This window comes from Erythrolamprus reginae, chromosome 7, assembly GCF_031021105.1.
Source record: "Erythrolamprus reginae isolate rEryReg1 chromosome 7, rEryReg1.hap1, whole genome shotgun sequence".
Taxonomy (NCBI): Eukaryota; Metazoa; Chordata; class Lepidosauria; order Squamata; family Dipsadidae; genus Erythrolamprus; species Erythrolamprus reginae.
The window spans coordinates 21,272,052-21,294,873 of NC_091956.1; the positions used below are offsets into that span (position 1 = coordinate 21,272,052).

At 40.8% G+C, this 22,822-nt stretch overlaps 1 protein-coding gene and 1 long non-coding RNA gene across 4 annotated transcripts in view; both read right to left on the reverse strand.

Annotated features, from left to right (window-relative positions):
• Positions 1–270: 270 nt before the first annotated feature.
• The window catches only part of TBC1D19 (TBC1 domain family member 19), a 92,461-nt gene continuing 69,909 nt past the window's right edge, over positions 271–22,822 (reverse strand). The window contains exon 21 of one of the 3 annotated variants that reach the window (XM_070757127.1): positions 271–399. In XM_070757127.1, coding sequence (XP_070613228.1) covers positions 319–399 — 81 coding nt within the window. In that variant the 3' untranslated portion in view covers positions 271–318. Of the gene's footprint in view, positions 400–21,034; positions 21,244–22,822 lie in introns of those variants that run through there. The other 2 variants (XM_070757129.1, XM_070757128.1) reach the window with 2 other exon arrangements.
• LOC139170222 (uncharacterized) lies at positions 7,346–21,126 on the reverse strand. The gene is made up of 2 exons (XR_011559579.1): positions 20,947–21,126; positions 7,346–8,961 (listed from the first exon to the last, which is right to left on the reverse strand). It is a non-coding gene; the product is annotated as an uncharacterized lncRNA (long non-coding RNA).

A 22,822-nucleotide genomic window follows, 5' to 3' on the forward strand; every position in this document is an offset into this window, starting at 1 on the left:
TAGATGATAAAACCATGCATATATTCATGACATTCCAACTTGTTTTTCATCTTTCTAATGAACGTTATTAGCATTTGCCATACAGTATTTTTCTTTTTTAAAAGGGCACAGAAAGAACAAATTTCAGTATTTGATATTATGATTCGCCCCAGTGGAGAGATTCAGGTTAGTGTCAGGGTTTCAAATAGCATCCAAAACGAAATTAGAGTCCGAGGCAAAGTATTCCTCAAAATTCCAATTTATTAGCAGAACTAGGTTGGCGCATCTGGGAGAAACCTGAATCTGAAGTCCCAGGGGTTTCTCCACCCAGTTGAAAGTTCAAGTCTTTATCTCTACATCCCTAATTCCATCACGTTGACCAATCTTCAAATGCCAACCGAGCAAGAATCTATCCATCTCCTGTGCAGGTGCAAGAGTGCGAAGACAAAGGATTACCTTGACTGACTAGAAATAATTTGTTATGACTACACACAGACAGCCTTCATGCAATTCCCCCCCCCCCCAAATTCCCACAGTAAAGAATGTACATTAAAATACTATAAAGTGTGGCAGGCCGAAGATCCCCAATTAAAATGTTAATGGCGAGTATTCTGAGCAGAGACAGGTTACAAGCGGTGTGCCACAAGGGTCTGTTCTGGGTCCTATTCTTTTTAATATGTTTGTGAGTGACATAGGGGAAGGTTTGGTAGGGAAGGTTTGCCTATTTGCCGATGACTCTAAAGTGTGCAATAGGGTTGATATTCCTGGAGGCGTCTGTAATATGGTAAATGATTTAGCTTTACTAGATAAATGGTCAAAGCAATGGAAACTGCAGTTTAATGTTTCCAAATGTAAAATAATGCACTTGGGGAAAAGGAATCCTCAATCTGAGTATTGCATTGGCAGTTCTGTGTTAGCAAAAACTTCAGAAGAGAAGGATTTAGGGGTAGTGATTTCTGACAGTCTCAAAATGGGTGAGCAGTGTGGTCGGGCAGTAGGAAAAGCAAGTAGGATGCTTGGCTGCATAGCTAGAGGTATAACAAGCAGGAAGAGGGAGATTGTGATCCCCTTATATAGAGCGCTGGTGAGACCACATTTGGAATACTGTGTTCAGTTCTGGAGACCTCACCTACAAAAAGATATTGACAAAATTGAACAGGTCCAAAGACGGGCTACAAGAATGGTGGAAGGTCTTAAGCCTAAAACGTATCAGGAAAGACTTAATGAACTCAATCTGTATAGTCTGGAGGACAGAAGGAAAAGGGGGGACATGATCGAAACGTTTAAATATGTTAAAGAGTTAAATAAGGTTCAGGAGGGAAGTGTTTTTAATAGGAAAGTGAACACAAGAACAAGGGGACACAATCTGAAGTTAGTTGGGGGAAAGATCAAAAGCAACGTGAGGAAATATTATTTCACTGAAAGAGTAGTAGATCCTTGGAACAAACTTCCAGCAGACGTGGTTGGTAAATCCACAGTAACTGAATTTAAACATGCCTGGTATAAACATATATCCATCCTAAGATAAAACACAGGAAATACTATAAGGGCAGACTAGATGGACCATGAGGTCTTTTTCTGCTGTCAGTCTTCTATGTTTCTATGTTTCTAAAATGGCTTCAGCCTGAATTGTCCTCAATTTCCTCATTTAGCCAGGACTCAATAAAGTATAAGGCAGATGTGTTTTAAAAATCAGAATTACATCTGTTTAAAAGGAGTATTTCATCCATCTCATTAACAGGTGAACCTAAATTGGTAAGGAAGATTGAATGGAGCAAGGTTTTTTTATTTCCCGTATTACTTAGTCTATTTAAAATTCCTGTCCTTTTACCTCTTTGCCTCTGTCATCTGCGTTTGTTTTTGGTGATCCATAGTTCCAGGGAATTAGCTTCCTCCTGCGTTAGAATCTCCTTAAGGAAATCCCTTGAGGGATAATCTCTGTTATGTAAAAGTAGAAAGCAAATATATATATATTTTCCTGGGAAGGACACTGCCAGACCTGTTTTTCCGCCAGCTAACTTTCACTTCAACATTCATAAACTAATGTTTTCATGCATGCAGAAAGTCTAATCCTTCGGTACATATGAACAAACAAGGAGATATGATGAATGTTTGTATTGAACTAAAGCTTGTCAAGTGACTCATCAAAACTCACAGCTAATGATAAATCCTGAATCCGAAACCATTGGAAGGATCGGACGCTTCTCTGTCTCTTTGACTTTCTAAATCTTTTCTCAATTGTAATATAGAGTTAGTTCATGCTTGTAATATAGAGTTAGTTCATGCTTGTAATATAGAGTTAGTTCATGCTTGTAGTCGTCTATTTTTATTTATTGACATATAAAAAAACAATACAATTTAGAAAAGGTTAAAAAACAATACAAACATACAAATAAAAAGGGAAAGAAGAGAAAGGAGAGAGAAAGAAGGGGAAGAAAAAACAAAGAAAAGATTTTTTTTTTAAGGAAAGAGCAAATCCTTATTTTCTTTCTTTATATTTCTGATAGTTCAAAAAGCAGACTATACAAACATCATAATTACTTTATCTATATTGTCCACTATTTATGCGTTTAATATTTATAGTTTTGAAATATATCTTTATATGGTTTATTTATTCAGTTATTTCTTCTTGTTTCTAACCATTTGTAAAGGTTTTCCCATATCGTTTAGAAATCTTTCTCTTTTTTGTTTTGTAATTCGAATGTGAGTCTGGACATTTTGGCGCAGTCCATGAGTTTACTAATGACTATGTTGTCTGTTGGGAGATTTTTATCTTTCCAAATTTGTGCGTATGCTAGTCCAGCTGCGGTTATAATGTGGATGAAAAGTTGTATTTTGGTTTTGGGTATTGTCCTCTAACAAGACCTAATATATGTCTTCGGTTTCAGCTCTAATGCACATTGCGATATTTCTTTTATTCTTCTCTTAATTTTTGAGTAATAATTTTGTGCCAATGGACATGACCACCATAAATGATAGTAAGTTCCGTGTTCCTTTTTGCATTTCCAGCAAGTATGCTGGGATAAATCATAGCGAGCCTGGCGGGAGTGCAATGCCATTGGTAGAACAGCTTGTAGTCGTCTAATGCATTACCAACATCACAATCAATTATCCTGCCTGTTGCTACTGAAGATCAAGAGAGCATGTTCTTACTGGTCTGTGTTTCTATATTTGGTAAGTGTTGGATGACCAGTTCATGATACAGTCTACACTTACTTACTTACTTATTTACTTAGTCAAGTACATATTTGTTAATATATACTGCTCAAAAAAAAATAAAGGGAACACTCAAAGAACATATCCTAGATCTGAATGAATGAAATATTCTCATTGAGTACTTTGTTCTGTACAAAGTTGAATGTGCACAACAGCATGTGGAATTGATTGTCAATCAGTGTTGCTTCCTAAGCGGACAGTTTGATTTCACAGAAGTTCGATTTACTTGGAGTTATATTGTGTTATTTAAGTGTTCCCTTTATTTTTTTGAGCAGTATACATAAGCATAACATTTGAAGACATAAGATGGGTACAAATAAAAGGGAACATTTGGACAGGGACGGTAGGCCCAATGGTGCGCTTTTACACGCCCCTTACAGATATCTTAGGAATGGCGGTGAGGTCAACAGTAGACAGTCTAATGTTAAAATTTGGGGGATTGGAGAAGAAACCACAGAGTCCGGTAGTGCATTCCAGGCATTAGCCACTCTGTTGCTGAAGTCCTATTTTCTGCAATCAAGTTTGGAGAGGTTCACTTTGAGTTTGTATCTATTGTGCGCTTGTGTATTGTTGTGACTGAAGCTGAAGTAGTCATTGTAGCAGATAATTTTGTACACTACACTTAGGTCAGATCGAAGGCGGCATGGTTCTAAGTTTTCTAAGCCCAGAATTTCAAGCCTGGTAATATACTAAGTCTTCGGAGAGGGGCGGCATACAAATCTAAATAATAAATAAATAAATAATAAATAAATAAAATAAGGTATTCTGTTGCAAACAGAGGAATGGAGGACTCTTCTCATAAAATATATTTGGAATTGCTCAATTGTATTACTGTCCGATATGCAGTGTGGGTTCCAGACACATGAGCTATATTCAGATGTTGTCACCTTCCTCTTGACATCAACTCTATGACAATCAAGGTGTTGCAAAGTTTGACTCTCCTGGGTGGTTTCTATGATGATGCATTTCCACCATTGCATCACCTGTGCAAACAACTTCCAAAAATACAAACTGGAAGCTAAAACGCTTGTTCCTCCCTCACCCCATTTGGTAGAAGACTCATGTTCTTTCACATTAACGTACTGACCATCACATAATTTAGCTAGTTTCGTTTTAAGCTAGGTGAGCCGGGGGTGAAATAGTACTGGATCAGCCCAGTACGGGCATATCAGTAGTGGCGGCGGCAGGTGGTTCAGAGAACTGGTAGCGGAAGTAATGCAGCTCCACCCACCCGCCCAGACGTCGCCATTTTGTTTAACCTGTGTATGCACAAAGCATTCTGCGCATGCACAGAGGGTGAAAAAGCACGCGCACAGGAAGAGCGTAGGTGAAAAGGCACGCGAGCGAAGCTAGTAGGGAAGATAAGTAGATTTCACCGTTGATCTGAGCCCCGGCCCTGGTGGTGTTCAGGATTTACTAGGTCATGTGAAGCCATGCGTGACAAATCAAAGCTGCTCTTGGGAATCTACTACAGCTAAGACTGCTTTGATGTTGCAACTGCTTCTTTGCCTAGTGACAGATAAAATCAACTGATAGGTTGGAAGCGGGGGAGAAGCGTGGTGTCTTCACTCAAGGAAGTGAAACCCTTTAGGCAATCAATTGCAAGCAATTATACACGAGTAATTTTTTTAAAAAAAATATCAGTTCTGTGGGCGTGGCTTGGTGGGCGTGACAGGAGAAGGATACTGTAAAATCCCCATTCCCTCCCCACTCCTGAGGAAGGATACTGCAAAATCCCCACTCCCGAGGAAGGATACTGCAAAATCCCCATTGGGAAAGGATACTGCAAAATCTCCTTTCTCTCCCCATTCCAGGGGAAGAATATTGCAAAATCCCTATTTCCACCCCACTCCATGGGAAGGATACTGCAAAATCCCCATTTCTTCTCCACCCTAGAGGAAGGATACTGCAAAATCTCCATTCCCTCCCCACTCCAGGGGAAGGATACTGCAAAATCCCTATTTCTTCCCCACTCCAGGGGAAGATATTGCCATTTCATTCCCACCCCATTCTGGCCAGCCAGAGGTGGTATTTGCTGGCTCTTCGAACTACTCAAAATTTCCACTACCGTTTCGGTAGAACCTGCTGAATTTTACCCCTGAAGTGAAATTGCTACCCTGAATCCACAGTCCTGATTTCCAGAAATGGCAAACTGAAGACAACTCCACTAAAAAGTGATGAACGAAAGTCAAAAAATGGCCTAAGAAGTCGGCAAGGGGAGTGCATAAGCACACCAATGTGCCTACCATCCTTGTCCTAATGTTCCCATGTACTCAACACCATCTCATGTATACATGTTTATATTTTTACTGTAATCTTATATATGCTTGACAAAAAAAATTAAAAAAAAGATTGTCTATGCAAACTCCTCTCAAACAATTGCTTCTTGCAAGTAGACCATAAATTAGACATCTCTGGTGGGTTTAGAGCTCTGGGAGACAAGGAAATTAATAACTTGCTCAACCTACTTTTGCTGCTTTTTAAGGACAATGAGTTCACAAACTTTTCTAATCGTTTTGAGCTATTTAGGAATCTTTTCACTGGCAGGTTTTTACAACATCCAGGACTGGGTTGTTGTTGTTTTTTTAAATAAACTACCAAAGGGTGATTAAAACATTGATTTTATAAAGTCACAAATTAAGTAAGTATCCGAGTAAATTTGAAATAAGATTTTGGAGTTAGTTACCAGAATCCTCCGTATAGGAAAATAGTTCTTTTTTAATTTTATTTTTTTTAAATGATACAGTTAAGAGGGAAGAACATTTAAATGTGACTTTTTCAATATACAGTGATTTCTCGATTTTCGCAGGGGTTACGTTCCAAGACCTCCCGCGAAAATAGATTATCCGCGATATAGCGGCGCGGAAGTAAAAACACCATCTGCGCATGCGTGCCCTTTTTTCCATGGCCGCGCATGCGCAGATGGTGGAGCCGGTGGCTGGGGAGGTGGATTCGCCGCCCCCACCAGCCCGATCTCCCTCCGGTGGCTGAGGAGGTGGATTCGCCGCCCCCACCAGCCCTTCCTGCTCTGGGTCAGAGCCGTGGAAACCTTCGGCTCGCCGAGGCTGCGTCTGACCCCTTCGTTTTTATTGCAGCGAAGGAGGCGAAGCAAGGCTCCAAGCTCGCCTGCCGCCGCTACGCTTCCGCCGCCTCAGCCACCCCCTCTGCTCTGCAGGGACCTCGCATGCCACGATCTCCCTCTCTCGCCCTCCCCGCGCTTCTCCTCGGCGGCGGCCAAGCGGCAGACCCGAACTCTCCCGGGTCCCTCTCTATCCTATCCCTACCACCACACACACACACGCCGCCGCCGCCATCCACCCCGCCGGGTTCCCCGCTTGCTCTTCGCCTTCTCCCGCCTCCGAGGCCGACCAGCCCAAGCCGCAACCTTTAGCCGGAGGCGGACCTCGCAACCGATTCCGCACAAGGCACCAGAAACCCTTCCACTCGTGAGGGACAAGAGGCAGGCACAAAGCGGGGGCACAAGGGGAGCTGCACGGCAGAGGTTGCTTTTTTTCTTCTCGTGGGCAAGTGGAGGGGGGGAGAGAGAAGGAAAGAGAGAGAAGGAAAGAAAGAGATGAGAGAGGGAGGAAGAGAGTGTGAGAGAGGAAGAAAGAGAGAGAGAAATGATAGAAAAAAAGGGAGAAAAAAAGAGAAATGAGAAAATGATTGAAGCAGAGAATGACAGGAAAGAAAGAGAAAGAGACAGAGAAGTGACTCTTGGTGATGACGTATGACGTCATCGGGTGGGAAAAACCGTGGTATAGCAAAAAAACCGTGGAGTATTTTTTAATTAATATTTTTTGAAAAACCGTGGTATAGCGTTTCACGAAAATCGAGACCGCGAAAATCGAGGGATCACTGTAGAATAGACCAAAATATTTTAACGTATATTGATATATTGAAGGATATTTTTGAACAAAGGACCCAGGAGTTAATTTTAAGTATGTCTGTCTCTCTAAATAAAAATTTGGCTAAAATATATTATGGAAGAGGAACAAAGACAGAGATTGATCTGAAAGTGAACTTAAAAATGACAAACTATAAGAATGATGTGGGAAAAGATGCTATACTGGACATAAAAACAGAAATTGTCTGATAGGTGAATGATTGAAAGGGATATACAAATAACAAACCAAGGGAATGAATTTGATAATTTCCTAGATTGGATTTATTATTTTTGAAGAAGTTTGTAAAAACAGTAATTTTTAATAAAATTACTACTGAAACCCCAAAACCAATCCAGAGACCCAAAGGATATGTTCATTTGCATGTTAACAGCTTGGACACGTAGAGAACACACTTCTCAGCATAGAAAGGAAATGTACAATATAAAACAATAAAAATATTTAAACACAGAGACCCAAAGCAGCGGGAACATGATCCACCCTTCAGAATTATTTGCTAATATAACCAGGTAGAAGTTGATTGAGTTCAGATGAAATCAGCCCTGTTGTCCTGTTGTTCATAATTCAAGTATTGGTGGAATGTCCTTACAGCTTATAAATTTAAAGTTCATGGTAGGTAGGTAGGTATGTAGATAAAAAGACAAAAAAAAAAAAGAAGAGCCGGGGTGGCGTAGCAGGTAAAGTGCTGTACTGCAGGCCACTGAAACTGATTGTAGATCTGGAGGTCAGCGGTTCAAATCTCACCACCGGCTCCAGGTTGACTCAGCCTTCCATCCTTCTGAGGTGGGTAAAATGAGGACCCGGATTGTGGGGGCAATAGGCTGGCTCTGTTAAAAAGTACTATTGCTAACATGTTGTAAGCCGCCCTGAGTCTAAAGAGAAGGGCGGCATAAAAATTGAATGAATGAATGAATTGAATGAATTCAAGGAACATTAAAAACAAGGATGTTATTTGTCATTTCAAGATTATCTCCTGAATTGAGAAAGATAGGTATACAATATCTTCCAACCCACATCTCTCCATAGGCCAGTGATGGTGAACCTATGGCACAGGTGCCAGAGGTGGCACGCGGAACCATATCTGCTGGTACGTGAGCTGTTGCCCTACCTCAGCTCCAATGTGTATGCCAGCCAGCTGATTTTTGACACACAGAGACTCTGGGAGGGTATTTTTGACTTCCAGAGAGTCTCCAGGGGGATGTGGGAAGGCATTTTTAGCCTCCCCTGACTCCAGGGAAGCCTTTGGAGCCTGGGGAGGGCAAAACACGAGTCTACTGGGCCCACCAGAAGTTGGGAAACAGGCCATTTCTGGCCTCCAGAGGGCTTCCGGGGTGGGGCAGGGGAAGCTGTTTTTGCCCTCCCCAGGCATTGGATTATGGGTGTGGGCATTCGTGCATACGCAATAGCACACGGCCACGCTCTTTCAGCACCCGAGGAAAAAAAGGTTCGCCATTACAGTAGTCCCTCACCTATCGCTGGTGTTACGTTCCAGACCTGGCCGCAATAGGTGAAATCCGCGATGGGGAATTTATCGACTGATAGTACTTATTTAAGTATTTATATTGTAATTGTTTGGTAAGTTTTCATTGTTTTAAGTGTTTATAAACCCTTCCCACACAGTATTTATTTTAGATACAGTATTTAAATACAGTATTTACAATTTTAGAGATATATTTTTTTTAAAAAACCTGCCAATCGAGTTCCGCGGGCTGTTTAAATCTACCGATCGACTTCCTCAGAAACCCGCGATGAAGTGAAGCCGCAGTAGGTGAAGCGCGGTATAGCGAGGGACTACTGTACTACCATAGGCCATGAAGATAAACCATGAATTGAAAGATCCAGTATCTTGCAGTATGCAGAGCTGCAGGATAGAACATAGAATGATAGAGTTGGACCTTAGACGTCTTCTAAGGTTTTATTCTCAGGCAACTATTCGACTTCTTTACTGTTTTGTATTTATTCTTATATTTGTACCGCTGTTGTAAGCCGCCCTGAGTCCTTCGGGATTGGGCAGCATAGAAGTTGAATGAATAAATAAATAAACCCCTGATCGAGCAGGAGACACTATACCAGAGGTGTCAAATTCAATTTCACTGAGGCCCGCGTCAATAATGATAATAATAATAATAATAATAATAATAATAATAATAATAATAATTCATTAGACTTGTATGCCGCCCCTCTTCGACGACTGGGGCAGCTCACCACAACAATAACACAATACAAATACAAATCTAATAATTAAAACTATAGCTAAAACCCATTCTCTTAAAACAAACAGTAATACACAACCAACACTCAATATTACAATCATACCCACACATAACTTTTAATGGTCAGAAAGGGGGGAGCATATGTTAGTTGCCCCATGCCTGGCAACATAGATAGGTCTTAAGGCTCTTGCAAAAGGCGGGAAGGGTGGGGGCAGTCCGAATCTCCGGAAGGAGCTGGTTCCAGAGGGTCGGGGTCGCCACAGAGGGCTCTTCCCCTAGGCCCCGCCATCTGGTCAACAGGACCTGGAGAAGACCAACTCTGTGGGACCTGATCGGCTGCTGGGATTTGTGCGGCAAAAGGCGGTCCCGTATGTAGTCTGGTCGGATGCCATGTAGGGCTTTATAAGTCATTACCAATGCTTTGAATTGTGTCCAGAAACCAGTTGTCAACCAATGCAGGCCACGGAGTGTTGATGAAACCTGGGAATATCTGGGAAGACCCATGACTGCTCGCTCGGCCATGTTCTGCATGATCTGAAGTTTCCGAACACTCTTCAAATATAGCCCCATGTAGAGAGTGTTGGAGTAGTCGAACCTTGAGGTAACAAGGGCATGAGTGACTGTGAGCAGAGACTCCCTGTCCAAATAGGGCTACAACTGGTGCACCAGGCAAACCTGGGCAAACCTAAAAAACATCAAAGTTGCACAGGATCTATTACTCCCTGAAACTATTGTCTGTGATCTTTCCCTAAATACCACAATTCGCTTCTTACTATGCTACAGATCTCCGGACTATGACCTTGCACATGCAAACAAATTATCAGAACTACTAACATGGGCTACCCAGTGCCCACACCCCATCATCTTCCTCGGAGACCTCAACTTACCGCACATCAACTGGACATTAAATGAATGTAGCACAGAACCTATCCACTCTACTATATATAACACCATCACCAATCTGGGACTAGTAATTAACAATACTAGAGTAGATAACTGTCTAGATCTCATCTTCTGCAACAGCAAAAGTACAATATATGGCTTACAAATAACAGAACCTTTCTCCAACAGTGACCACAGCATGATAAACTTCAGTCTCAACCTAAGCCACACCGAGATCCACCCAAATAATGCGACACAGAAATTTAACTTCAAAAAAGCAAACTATGAACTCATTGATACCCATCTCTCAACATTAAACTGGCAAACTTTATTCACAAACTGCAACTCGGATGACCTCTACAACACATTCTTGCTCGAGATGAAAATAATCATCAGACTTTACATACCATTAACATCTACCTCAATCAAGAAAAATAACCTCCCCATCTCAATAAGAAAACTACAAACTAAAAAAAATCTCTCTGGCATAAAAACAAAAAAGGACAAGTAGTAAACTTCAAAAGCCATTATAAAAGCATACGCAAACAAATAAAAGCAGAATGTCTCAACTTCTACAGCATTCAAGAGGAAAACCTTCTACGCACCAAATCCAATCGAGCTTTCTACAACTTTGTCAACAACAAACTCAAGGACTCTAGACCTATCACACCTCTCAAAGGACCCAACAACAAAGGATAGCATGATGATTCATCCAAAGCTAACCTTCTCAATTCATTCTTTGGCTCTGTCTTTGTCAAAGACAGGAAGAGGGAGATTGTGATCCCCTTATATAGAGCGCTGGTGAGACCACATTTGGAGTACTGTGTTCAGTTCTGGAGACCTCACCTACAAAAAGATATTGACAAAATTGAACGGGTCCAAAGACGGGCTACAAGAATGGTGGAAGGTCTGAAGTATAAAACGTATCAGGAAAGACTTAATGAACTCAATCTGTATAGTCTGGAAGACAGAAGGAAAAGGGGGGACATGATCGAAACATTTAAATATGTTAAAGGGTTAAATAGGGTTCAGGAGGGAAGTGTTTTTAACAGGAAAGTGAACACAAGAACAAGGGGACACAATCTGAAGTTAGTTGGGGGAAAGATCAAAGTCAACATGAGAAAGTATTATTTTACTGAAAGAGTAGTAGATCCTTGGAACAAACTTCCAGCAGACGTGGTTGGTAAATCCACAGTAACCGAATTTAAACATGCCTGGGATAAACATATATCCATTGTAAGATAAAATACAGGAAATAGTAAAAGGGCAGACTAGATGGACCATGGGGTCTTTTTCTGCCGTCAGTCTTCTATGTTTCTATGTTTCTAAAAGCAACGGCTCATCCCCCAAATTCATCACTCGCACCTCAAACTCTTTTAATGACCTAACCCAAATAGACTTCAGTGAAGACCGAGTTGAAAAAGCATTACATGACCTTAAACCCTCTCTATCAGTCGGACCAGATGGCCTATGTGCATACTTCCTAAAAAAAACCTCTCTTCTGCTATAGCTGAACCACTGAGCATAATCTTCAAAAAATCCTTCAGAACCAGCACACTTCCCAAACTATGGTCAAAAGCTATGGTCATCCCCATCTTCAAAAAAGGAGACCCCTCTCTTGTCGATAACTACAGACCAATTTCACTATGCTGCGTCCCATGTAAAGTCATGGAATCAATTATAAATCAATCAATTACTCTCCACCTAGAAACTAATAATCGGCTCTCTAAGAAACCATTTGGATTCAGAAAAAACTATCCTGCAACCTGCAGCTCCTCCACTGCAAAAACATATGGACAACTCATCTTGATCAAGGAAAATCTATAGATGCTATTTATATTGACTTCTGTAAAGCCTTCGATTCAGTGGTCCACGACAAACTACTTCTAAAACTCAAATCCTATGGCATCTCAGGATCCCTCAACAGATGGATTACAGCATTCCTGTCAAACAGACAACAAGTGTTTAAAGTAGGAAGCACCATATCTACCCGTCCCTGTTAAAAGCGGTGTCCCCCAAGGTAGTATTCTTGGACCAATGCCCTTCATTCTCTACATCAATGACCTTTGCGATCTCATCACAAGCCACTGTGTTCTCTTTGCAGACTATGTAAAACTCTTCAACATCACCGATAACACAACTGCTCTCCAATAATATTATAATAATATATAATAATTATAATATTTAGATAACCAAGGATGCAAAATTTGTTCTGATTCCTACCACAATTGTTTGTACATAAGTGACACTCCATAGTTAGATATTGCTTTCATCACTAGTATATCATAAAATCATAGAATTATATGGGTGGAAGGGACCTTGGATGTCTTCCAGTCTAACTTCCTGCTCAAGGCAGATCTTATACCCTCCCAGACAAATGGTGGTCTAATCTTTTCTTGAATACTGCCAGTGATGGAGTACCCACAATTCCAGAAAGCAGGTCATTTTATTGGATTGATTGTTTTCATTCTTAGGAAATTTCTCCTTAACTCAAGGTTAAATCTCTCTTTTAAGATCTTCCACCCATTACTTCTTGTCTTAGCCTGTGGTGCTTTGGGGAATAAGTCAACCTTCGAGTACCCCTCAAGTACCAGAAGACAACTATCATGTTTCCTGAAATTCCTAAATGAGGATATATGTGAGGGTAAATGTTTCTGAGTACAAAAGTTGTCATGCCCCAGCATATAACTTTATATACTGTTGTTGCTCTCTAGCTCCATCTAATGGCCAGAGAGACAAATATGCTCCAAAATACAGTCTTTACATACTGTGGTTGCTCTCTAGCGCCAACTAGTGGCCAGAGAGACAAAATACCAAGTATATTGTTTGAAGCTGACTCAACCTCTTTACCATCAGCCCGTGTTTTCAAACCATGCTGGGAAACCAAATTCCATTTCCTTTAACATTTGGAGAAGGCAGAAGCACAGAGAAGAATCCATCTTAAACTGTGGAACATGATCATCCAAGGACAAACCCAGATCCCATGCACAGAGTATCGCTGGTGAGATAGGTAGGTAGGTAGGTAGGTAGGTAGGTAGGTAGATTGATTGGACTTCTATGCGGCCCAATCCCGAAGGACTCAGGGCGGCTTACAATAATCATATAAATACAAATAAATAAACTGTAAAAAGAACTTGAATATAATATCTAAAACTATAAAACCCATTAATTAAAACAATTGTGATCACATGCATACATACCATTCATACAATTTGGCCATGTCATTTGTTAGTTCATGCCCCCCCCCCCCAGGCCTGCTGGCAAAGCCAAGTCTTCGTGGCCTTACGGAAGGCCAGTAGGGTGGGAGCAGTACAGACATCAGGAATAATTGGTTCCATAGAGCTGGAGCAGCCACAGAGAAGGCCCTCCCCCATGGTCCCGCCAACATGCATTGCTTAGTCAATGGGGCCTGGAGGAGGCCAACTCTGTGTGCTCTTATTGGTCTCTGGGAGGTATGTGGCAAGATTGCTTGTATTTATTAATTGTTGTGTTCAGCAGTAACTCAGTTCTGTCTAACTTGTCTTTGGTTCTCGTTGCACGTATCCCTATTTTCCCTAGTTTCACTATATCCTGTTCTTTCAATAAAGCATTCAGATCTATGCACAGTTTGTTTTATTGGACGATAGGTGGGTTTAGCTGCATTCCGAGCTGCACGGAGACTAAAGTGTAGTGAGGACAGAACAAAAGTTGTTCAACTTTGAAGATTACAGTGTATACATTGGAATCGACCAAGCTACCTCAGCTTAGAAAGTATGTAAAGCAATAAGCTAATTAGATAAACAAAAGTGCAAAAATAAACACTCTTGTTCGTTACTTTCTCCCAAACAACAAGAGATAGAACTTCTAAGAAAGGTGGGGAAATGCAATGTATATGGTTACAATTATTTAGATCACCAATATAGGTGTGCAAAAACTCTGCCATTATGAAGCATTTCTCCAAATGTTCCTCTGATTGACAAGTTTTTGTGCCTTGTGACCAGCATCTTGTAGAACAGATGACAACAGTCAGATACGGGTAGTCCTTGACTTACAACAATGCCGCTTGGCAGGACCCAGGGGAAGAGCCTTCTCTGTGGTGGCCCCGGCCCTCTGGAACCAACTCCCCCCAGAGATTAGAATTGCCCCCACCCTCCTTGCCTTTCATAAGCTCCTTAAAACTCACCTCTGCTGCCAGGCATGGGGGAATTGAGATGCTCTTTCCCCCTAGGCCTATACAATTTCATGTGTGGTATGCCTGTATTTATGTTTGGTTTTTATATTAATGGTTTTTTTAATCATTTTTAGTATTTATTGGATTATTATTGTACACTGTTTTATTACTGTTGTTAGCCGCCCCGAGTCTCCGGAGAGGGGCAGCATACAAATCCAATAAATAAATAAATAAATAAATTTAGTGACTGTCCAAATTTACAACGGCAGTGAAAAATGTGAATTATGACAGTTTATCATACGTATGACTTTTTCAGCATTCCTCCACGATCAAAATTCAGATGCTTTTGCAACTGGTTCACATTTATGACGATTGCAGTGTCCCAAGATCCCATGATCCCATTGGGTGACCTTCTGACGAGCAAAGTCAACGAGGAAGCCAGGTTTGCCTAACAACCAGGTTACTGACTCATCAATTGCAGTGGTTCACTTAACAACTACAGGAAGAGAAGTCATAAAACAGGGCAAGGCTCACTTAACAAACGTCTCACAGAAACGTTGGGCTCGATTGCGGTCCTGATCCCTGCATTGGACACACACACAAAGCCTCTTTACTGCTAAGCACAGAGTCTGGAAGGATGAGTAGCCAATGAGTATATTTACGGATGAGTATCCAATGAGTATATAACAGAGGAATGTCTCCAAATGTTTGAGATGGTCACACTGAGGCTAGGAAAACAGAGAAAGGATGAAAGGGTAGTAGGAATAACAAAAAACAAAGTTCAATCGACGAGAACACAGGAGACATCCAGGCCTTTGAAAATATCAACAAACTGGGATGTAAGGTCTACCCTAAACATCACCTCTCAATTCGAGCTCGTGAACAAGACAAAATCAATCATAGGCGAGAAGAAGCCAGCATGAGGTCTTTGTCGGCAGATACCAACCTATTTGGGATGGGCAAAATAAACAAAGAACCACCTCAGAATGTAGTGAAAATAACAAGGCAGTTAAAATAAAATAAGATAGTAAGAATTCATTAAGGACTCTTGAAGATCCACCTAACAATCGGGAATGAGGACGATATCTTCCTAGCAAAGCTACTGATGATAGGAAAGTCCAAAGGTCAACGTATTATCAAATGCAAAACCCACAACCATGTTGGGGAAGGTTTGGTAGGGAAGGTTTGCCTATTTGCCGATGACTCTAAAGTGTGCAATAGGGTTGATATTCCTGGAGGCGTCTGTAATATGGTAAATGATTTAGCTTTACTAGATAAATGGTCAAAGCAATGGAAACTGCAGTTTAATGTTTCCAAATGTAAAATAATGCACTTGGGGAAAAGGAATCCTCAATCTGAGTATTGTATTGGCAGTTCTGTGTTAGCAAAAACTTCAGAAGAAAAGGATTTAGGGGTAGTGATTTCTGACAGTCTCAAAATGGGTGAACAGTGCAGTCAGGGGGTAGGGAAAGCAAGTGGGATGCTTGGCTGCATAGCTAGAGGTATAACAAGCAGGACGAGGGAGATTATGATCCCACTATATAGAGTGCTGGTGAGACCACATTTGGAATACTGTGTTCAGTTCTGGAGACCTCACCTACAAAAAGATATTGACAAAATTGAACGGGTCCAAAGATGGGCTACAAGAATGGTGGAAGATCTTAAGCATAAAACGTATCAGGAAAGACTTAATGAACTCAATTTGTATAGTCTGGAGGACAGAAGGAAAAGGGGGGACATGATAGAAACATTTAAATTTGTTAAAGGGTTAAATAAGGTCCAGGAGGGAAGTGTTTTTAATAGGAAAGTGAACACAAGAACAAGGGGACACAATCTGAAGTTAGTTGGTGGAAAGATCAAAAGCAACATGAGAAAATATTATTTTACTGAAAGAGTAGTAGATCCTTGGAACAAACTTCCAGTAGACGTGGTAGATAAATCCACAGTGACTGAATTTAAACATGCCTGGGATAAACATATATCCATCCTAAGATAAAATACAGAAAATAGTATAAGGGCAGACTAGATGGACCATGAGGTCTTTTTCTGCTGTCAGACTTCTATGTTTCTATGTCTGGAAGGTGAGTAAAAAGAATGGGAATCTGCACTCAAAAACAATACCAGAAAGCCCTCCATCTTTCCCCCCTCAATAGGTCATTATTTGTCCATCAAGATCTTGTGGATTTTTTAAGAGTAAGGGTGAAGAAGGAACATCTGGGTGACATTTCTGTGAGGAAATGTTTCGTGTTAAGCCATTTTCTACCCGATAATGGTTGGTTAGTTAGTTAGTTAGTTAGTTAGTTAGTTAGTTAGTTAGTTAGTTAGTTAGTTATTCGACTTCTATGCTGCCCAATCCCAAAGGACTCAGAGCGGCTTACAACAGTTAAACAGACTCGCATTCTGTTTATTTATTTATTTGTAAAATTTATATGCCGCCTGTTGTGGTTAGCTCTGGGCCTGCTCCTGCCCCAAGGACTGTGGATGTGGGGGAGACATCCACATGCTGCAGGCCTGTTTTGCCCCCGGTGGAATCTGCTGATGAAGGCTTCTCTGACCAAGAAGACATGAGTGACAGGGAGGAGGAGAGTGTGGCAGACAGCTCAAAAGGAGATCAATTATCTAGCTCCTCCTTGGATTCAGAACAAGAGTTAATGATACAGCCACGCATGAGGAGAGCGATGCATAGGCAACAACAACTGAGAGGTTATTATCAAAGAAAATGAGGCCACCTGTTGTTGGGTGGGGCTGTGGTGATTAGTGAGGCTGCTATAAATAGCAGCCTATGGGTTTGGCCATTGTTGAGGATTATCTGATCATTGTGTTTCGTGACTGCTTTACTGACTTTGACTTTTTGTGTGGTGATTTTTCCCCGCTTTGAAACTAAACCAGGGCAAAGTGTGTTTCACTTTGTGAAAGAAGGACTGTGAATTGCCTCACAGCTGTAAGATAAGTATTACAGAACTGATAAGGGACTTGTACAAATTACCAGTTTGTTTGGAGACGAGTGCTCTTTGCTATACCAAAAGAGGGCTTGGTTTAAGTGAATTTTCATTATAAAGAACATTGTTTTGAATTTTCAAATGTGTGTGTGTGTCTGAAATTTGTACCTGTGAATTTTTGGGAGGATTCTACCAGAGAGCCCGACAGAACACCGCCCAACTCCAGTTGGACTTTGGGCTCGCAAGATTCTCTTAAATTCAGTGAAATTTTATTTTAAGGAGGTTATACCTATCTTTCATATTCTATTTTTTAAAATAATCTTTATTAAGTTTCTACATATAAAAAACCAATCTAAACAAAGAAAACATACAAAACACACAAAGGAAAACAAAGAAAAAAATGAAGGAAAGTAGATAGACAAATCAATTTATAAGTCTATAGAACATATAGAGCGTTCAATTTCAGTGCTGTTCGATATATGCACATAGTTATTTGCTTATCATCAGTTAATATTTTCTTTCACTACATACATATATTTATTTGTTGTATAAAAGACATAATTTGTCAACCATATTGTTGACTATCTCTATCAAGCGACCTAATATTAAGTATTTGTATCTAGTGTGATCGAAACATTTAAATATATTAAAGGGTTAAATAAGGTCCAGGAGGGAAGTGTTTTTAATAGGAAAGTGAACACAAGAACAAGGGGACACAATCTGAAGTTAGTTGGGGGAAAGATCAAAAGCAACATGAGAAAATATTATTTTACTGAAAGAGTAGTAGATCCTTGGAACAAACTTCCAGCAGACGTGGTAGATAAATCCACAGTAACTGAATTTAAACATGCCTGGGATAAACACATATCCATCCTAAGATAAAATACAGAAAATAGTATAAGGGCAGACTAGATGGACCAGGAGGTCTTTTTCTGCTGTCAGACTTCTATGTTTCTATGTGTGTGGAATCTAGTGAGCCGGGGTGGCGCAGCAGGTAGAGTGCTGTACTGCAGGCCACTGAAGCTGACTTGTAGATCTGAAGGTCAGCAGTTCAAATCTTATCACCGGCTCAAGGTTGACTCAGCCTTCCATCCTTCCGAGGTGGGTAAAATGAGTACCTGGATTGTGGGGGCAATATGCTGGCTCTGTTAAAAAGTGCTATTGCTAACATGTTGAAAGCCACCCTAAGGAGAAGGGCGGCATAAAAATCGAATAAAATAAATAAATAAATAAATAAATAAATTGTATGTTTATTTTCTTTAGTTCTTTATACTATATTGTATTCATTTTCAATATTTCTGAGGAAGGTACAAATTCGTTTTTAGGGGTTTTATGTTCCATCGATATGGAACAGTGTTTCTATATTTTCAATTTATTTGGGTACAAAAGGAAGGAGTGTCTAGTTTTACTATTCCTTTGGGTTTTTTATGTATTTTTTCTGTTTGAGCCATTTGTACCAATTTCCCCATATTTTGTAAAATTCGAATTTATCTTTTTCCTGTTAATTCCAAAGTCATTTTGGTCATTTCTGCACATTCAAGGACCTTAATTATTCTATTGTTTTTAACGGGCATTTGCCTTCCCGTCTTGAATGTTGTTTGAGGTTGTCTTCTGCTTTGGTTCTGGCTTCACAGAGTAATTCAGGGGGAGAAAGGGGGTGATTCACAAGAGGAAGCTTTTGAGTGGGCGTTCCACTGTTTCCCATCTGGTAAAGCAGAACATTGTATGAGCATCCAGGAATCTGGACAGGGTGAGCTCCATTCCACGCCAAGCACGCACTACAGAATTTCAGTCTACATGAATAACTTGGCAAAATATTACACTCCAGTTGCAAGGGAAAACTTAAAACAAAACTGCCGGAATCATAGCCAAGTGATTCGGATGGTTTCTCAAATCATTTTCTTAGGAGTAACAGCCCCCAGTGGACGAATTAATCCAATGGACAATGGCAAGCATCCAGAAATGAACACAGCGCATTCACAGCCGGCAGGATTTCTGACTATAGTTCTTTCCTTCGAGCGGAATCCGTCTCTTCCGTTCCTTATCCACGCGGAATGTCAAATGACTTTGAAAACCTGTTTGCAGTCTCCAATTTCTTTCGGGCTTCACCATTTTCCATTTTCTACCCTCTGCGACGTCTGTTCCAATTAATTTCTGAGTCATCATCTTTCCAATATGTTGAGTCGTTTTCCTCCTTCTGATTATGACTTTCAAGACACAGCTTATGACTACAAGATTCTTCAATTGCTGCAGTCCTTTTTAAAGTGTTGTAGATGGTGTGTGTGTCTTTTTTTATCACTGTAATTGGGTCTCCTCTGTATAGATATTAAACATACCACAATCTTCACTTTTATAGATCCGGTTCCTCTAGTGCAGGGATCTCTGTACTTGGCAAGTTTAAGACTGCCTTCCAAATCCACAACCACCTCAAATCTTGTTTGGGAATTGGAAAAGGTTAGAGATACCTCTGTGCATCCTGGTAGTTACAGATCACCAATGAACAATGAAGTGATGCGGCTGGCTTAAATGACAGATTGGGGGGAGGGAATAGAAAACTTCATTTTATTTGTTTTGTTTTGCTGTTTACCTACAGCAGTCCATGATAATTAGTATGGGAAAGTTTGAGGAAACGGTTCAGATAGAGGACTTCCTTTGACTACCTGATATTTTTGCGTAAATGTACTCTATCGAGTAGTTTAATTTATAGCAATAGCCCTTAGACTTATATACCACTTCCTAGTGCTTTTACAGCCCTCTCTAAGCGGTTTACAGAGTCAACATATTGCCCCTAACAATCTGGCTCCTCATTTCACCCACCTCGGAAGGATGGAAGGCTGAATCAATCTTGAGCCTGGTGAGATTTGAACTAATGAACTACAGCCCTCAGTCAGCAGAAGCAGCTTGCAGTACTGCATTCTAACCACTGCGCCACCAAGGCTCTTTATAATTTATAAACGTTTATAAACGTTATAAAAAGGTAGGTGTTTCGTATCTCAACCATAAGATTGTTCATGAAAGGATTATAGGTACAAGAAATCATTTTAAGTGTAAGAGAAGAAAGGGAAGAACGTGGGGTTGGCATTAAAAAGAGGAATCAGCCTAGAATCCCTACGTAGCCGCAAGTGAACTAAGTCCAACCTTCCTTGAATTCCACTCACCCTTCTCTAATCCCCAGCAGATGCATACCCTTACTAGAGAACATTTTTGTGCACAGCAGGGGTGGGTTCAGGATTCTGCTACTGCCAGGTTGCTAAGGGACGTACCATGCGGGTGCTTTATGTGTGTGCATGCGCAAACTGAAAAAAGCATGCACAGAAGCAAAAAACAAGATGTTGGTGCTGTAGAGAACTGGCTCGGGGGCATGGCAGGCCTGGGTCACTGCTGGTTCCAGCAACCCAAGCCGCGACGTTACTCATCTGAGTGTGTAGTATGTCTTGCTGTGTGAATCGGAATGAATGATTTTAAATGTTATTAGAGTTTTTAAAGTTTTTTAGCTATATTAATTGGATTTATATATATATATATGTATATTGTTTATTGTTTTGATATGTTGTGAGCCGCCCCAGGTCCTCAGAGAGGGGTGGCATACAAATCCAATAAACAAACAAACAAATAAACAAATAATGCTTCTATAGAACCGGTGCAAACCAGTAGTAACCCACCTCTGGTGCATAGGCATGAGTAGAAGTAAATCAGTTTAATTGGAGCTTCATGTGTGGACCTGACCTTAACAGATTTAAAGCCAACAGATTCATGAAGAATGCTTGCATTTTTATTCAAGAGAAACAGGAAGAACTAAACTCCGGTGCGAGTTGCAAAGGAAACGCCTTTAAAGAAGCCATCTTCAATACAATAAATAAAACAAAAACATGTTAAATTCTCCCATCTGATCTTTAGATATCATGTACTTTCACAAAATAGCTATTCGTAAGACCAGAGTCCCCACCATCTTCCATGTCCTGGAGAAACAAAGAAATAAACAAATGGATGGATGATTAAATAAATAAATAAGTAACAGACATTTGGATTCGAAACCATTTTTTAAAAAGCTTTTCTGACATCAGATCTCCAAGAATGTGCTGCACAGAACAGGATCACCTGCACACTGTTCCTGTTAAGTCTGTAAAATCAAGTGTATTTTCAGAGTCCTATCGAAGAGTTGTAATCAAATCCGATTTAATCTCAATAGTATTTAACTCAATTTTTTTTTAAAAAAAATGATATGACTATTATGTATGACACAAACAAGATAGAGCGGAAGGCGATGCTCCTTCCATCCTTAAAGCCCTCCGAACTGCTTTCATTCGACCAACTGAAGGACGCGCAAACTGGCTGAAAGTAACATGCAGATCAATTACACATCTTTACCGTGAGCAATTCCTAGATATCCGATCTTGGCTGACAGTTGTTATGTGGTTAAATCAGAATAATCTAGCAATCGATTCGGGTTTTTTAGGGAGGATTACAGGAATCCCCGGAGAAAAGGGGGGAAAGCGACTTATCAAAAGCCAGTGAAAGACTATCTACCTCAAGAGCGGTACGGCTCACATACGCTAAGGAATATGAGCTTGGACACGGCCAACTGATATGCAGGATCTTGGACCAAGACGCCCGCGGAAACCGGCCGAGGCAGCACATTCAGCTTCTCAAGACCTGCTGGGGGTTAAGAGAAAAAGGAGGGGGGGGGTTGGAGGGTGTTGTTGCTACAGGCAACTGTTTTGGCTCCTGCTTAAGACAGGCTTCAACAGATCCTGGATAAAGCAGGTGCCAGGGCACACGTGTCTCTTCCTGGCAGACTCGAGAGAAAGTGTGAGGCAAGGACGAAGTTGCATTTAGGGGAACGGAGGATACGCCGGGACGCATTTCCCCTGCCCCCAAGTTTTTTGGTTGCTGATTTCATTTCCCAAAAACGAAACAGGGTTTGCTGCCTTGTAAGCTTGCAAAATAATAATAGTAATAATAATAATAATAATAATAATAATAATAATAATAATAACAACAACAACAACTGAAAGTGGTCCCAGTGGTCCTTGGCATGCTGGGCGCAGTGCCAAAGAATCTCAGCGGACATTTGTTAACCATCGGAATTGACAAAATCTCCACCTGTCAATTGCAGAAGGCCGCTTTACTGGGATTGGCACACACCATTTGCCACTACATCACGCAGTCCTAGGTGCTTGGGAAGCGCCCGACTGGTGATGAAATACGAAATCCAGCATAGTGATCCCGTTTGGTGTTGTATTGTTGATAATAATAATAACAACAACCATCATCATCTCTATACCTCTCGATACTTGATCTTAACTGTGTCTCCTGTGTATGTGTGCGCATGCGCCTTTGTCACTTTGTTTGTAGTTTTCTACCCGTTTCCCCTGAAAATAAGACCCTGTCTTTTTCTTTTCTCATCAAAAAAGGCACCAGGTCTTATTTTAGGGGGGGAGCAGGGAGCAGTGGTGTGTTCCTACCGGTGCGCTCCAGAGTGCCGTATCAGTAGGAACACACTGATGATGCAATTTTTGGTGATTCCCCGCGCCCCCC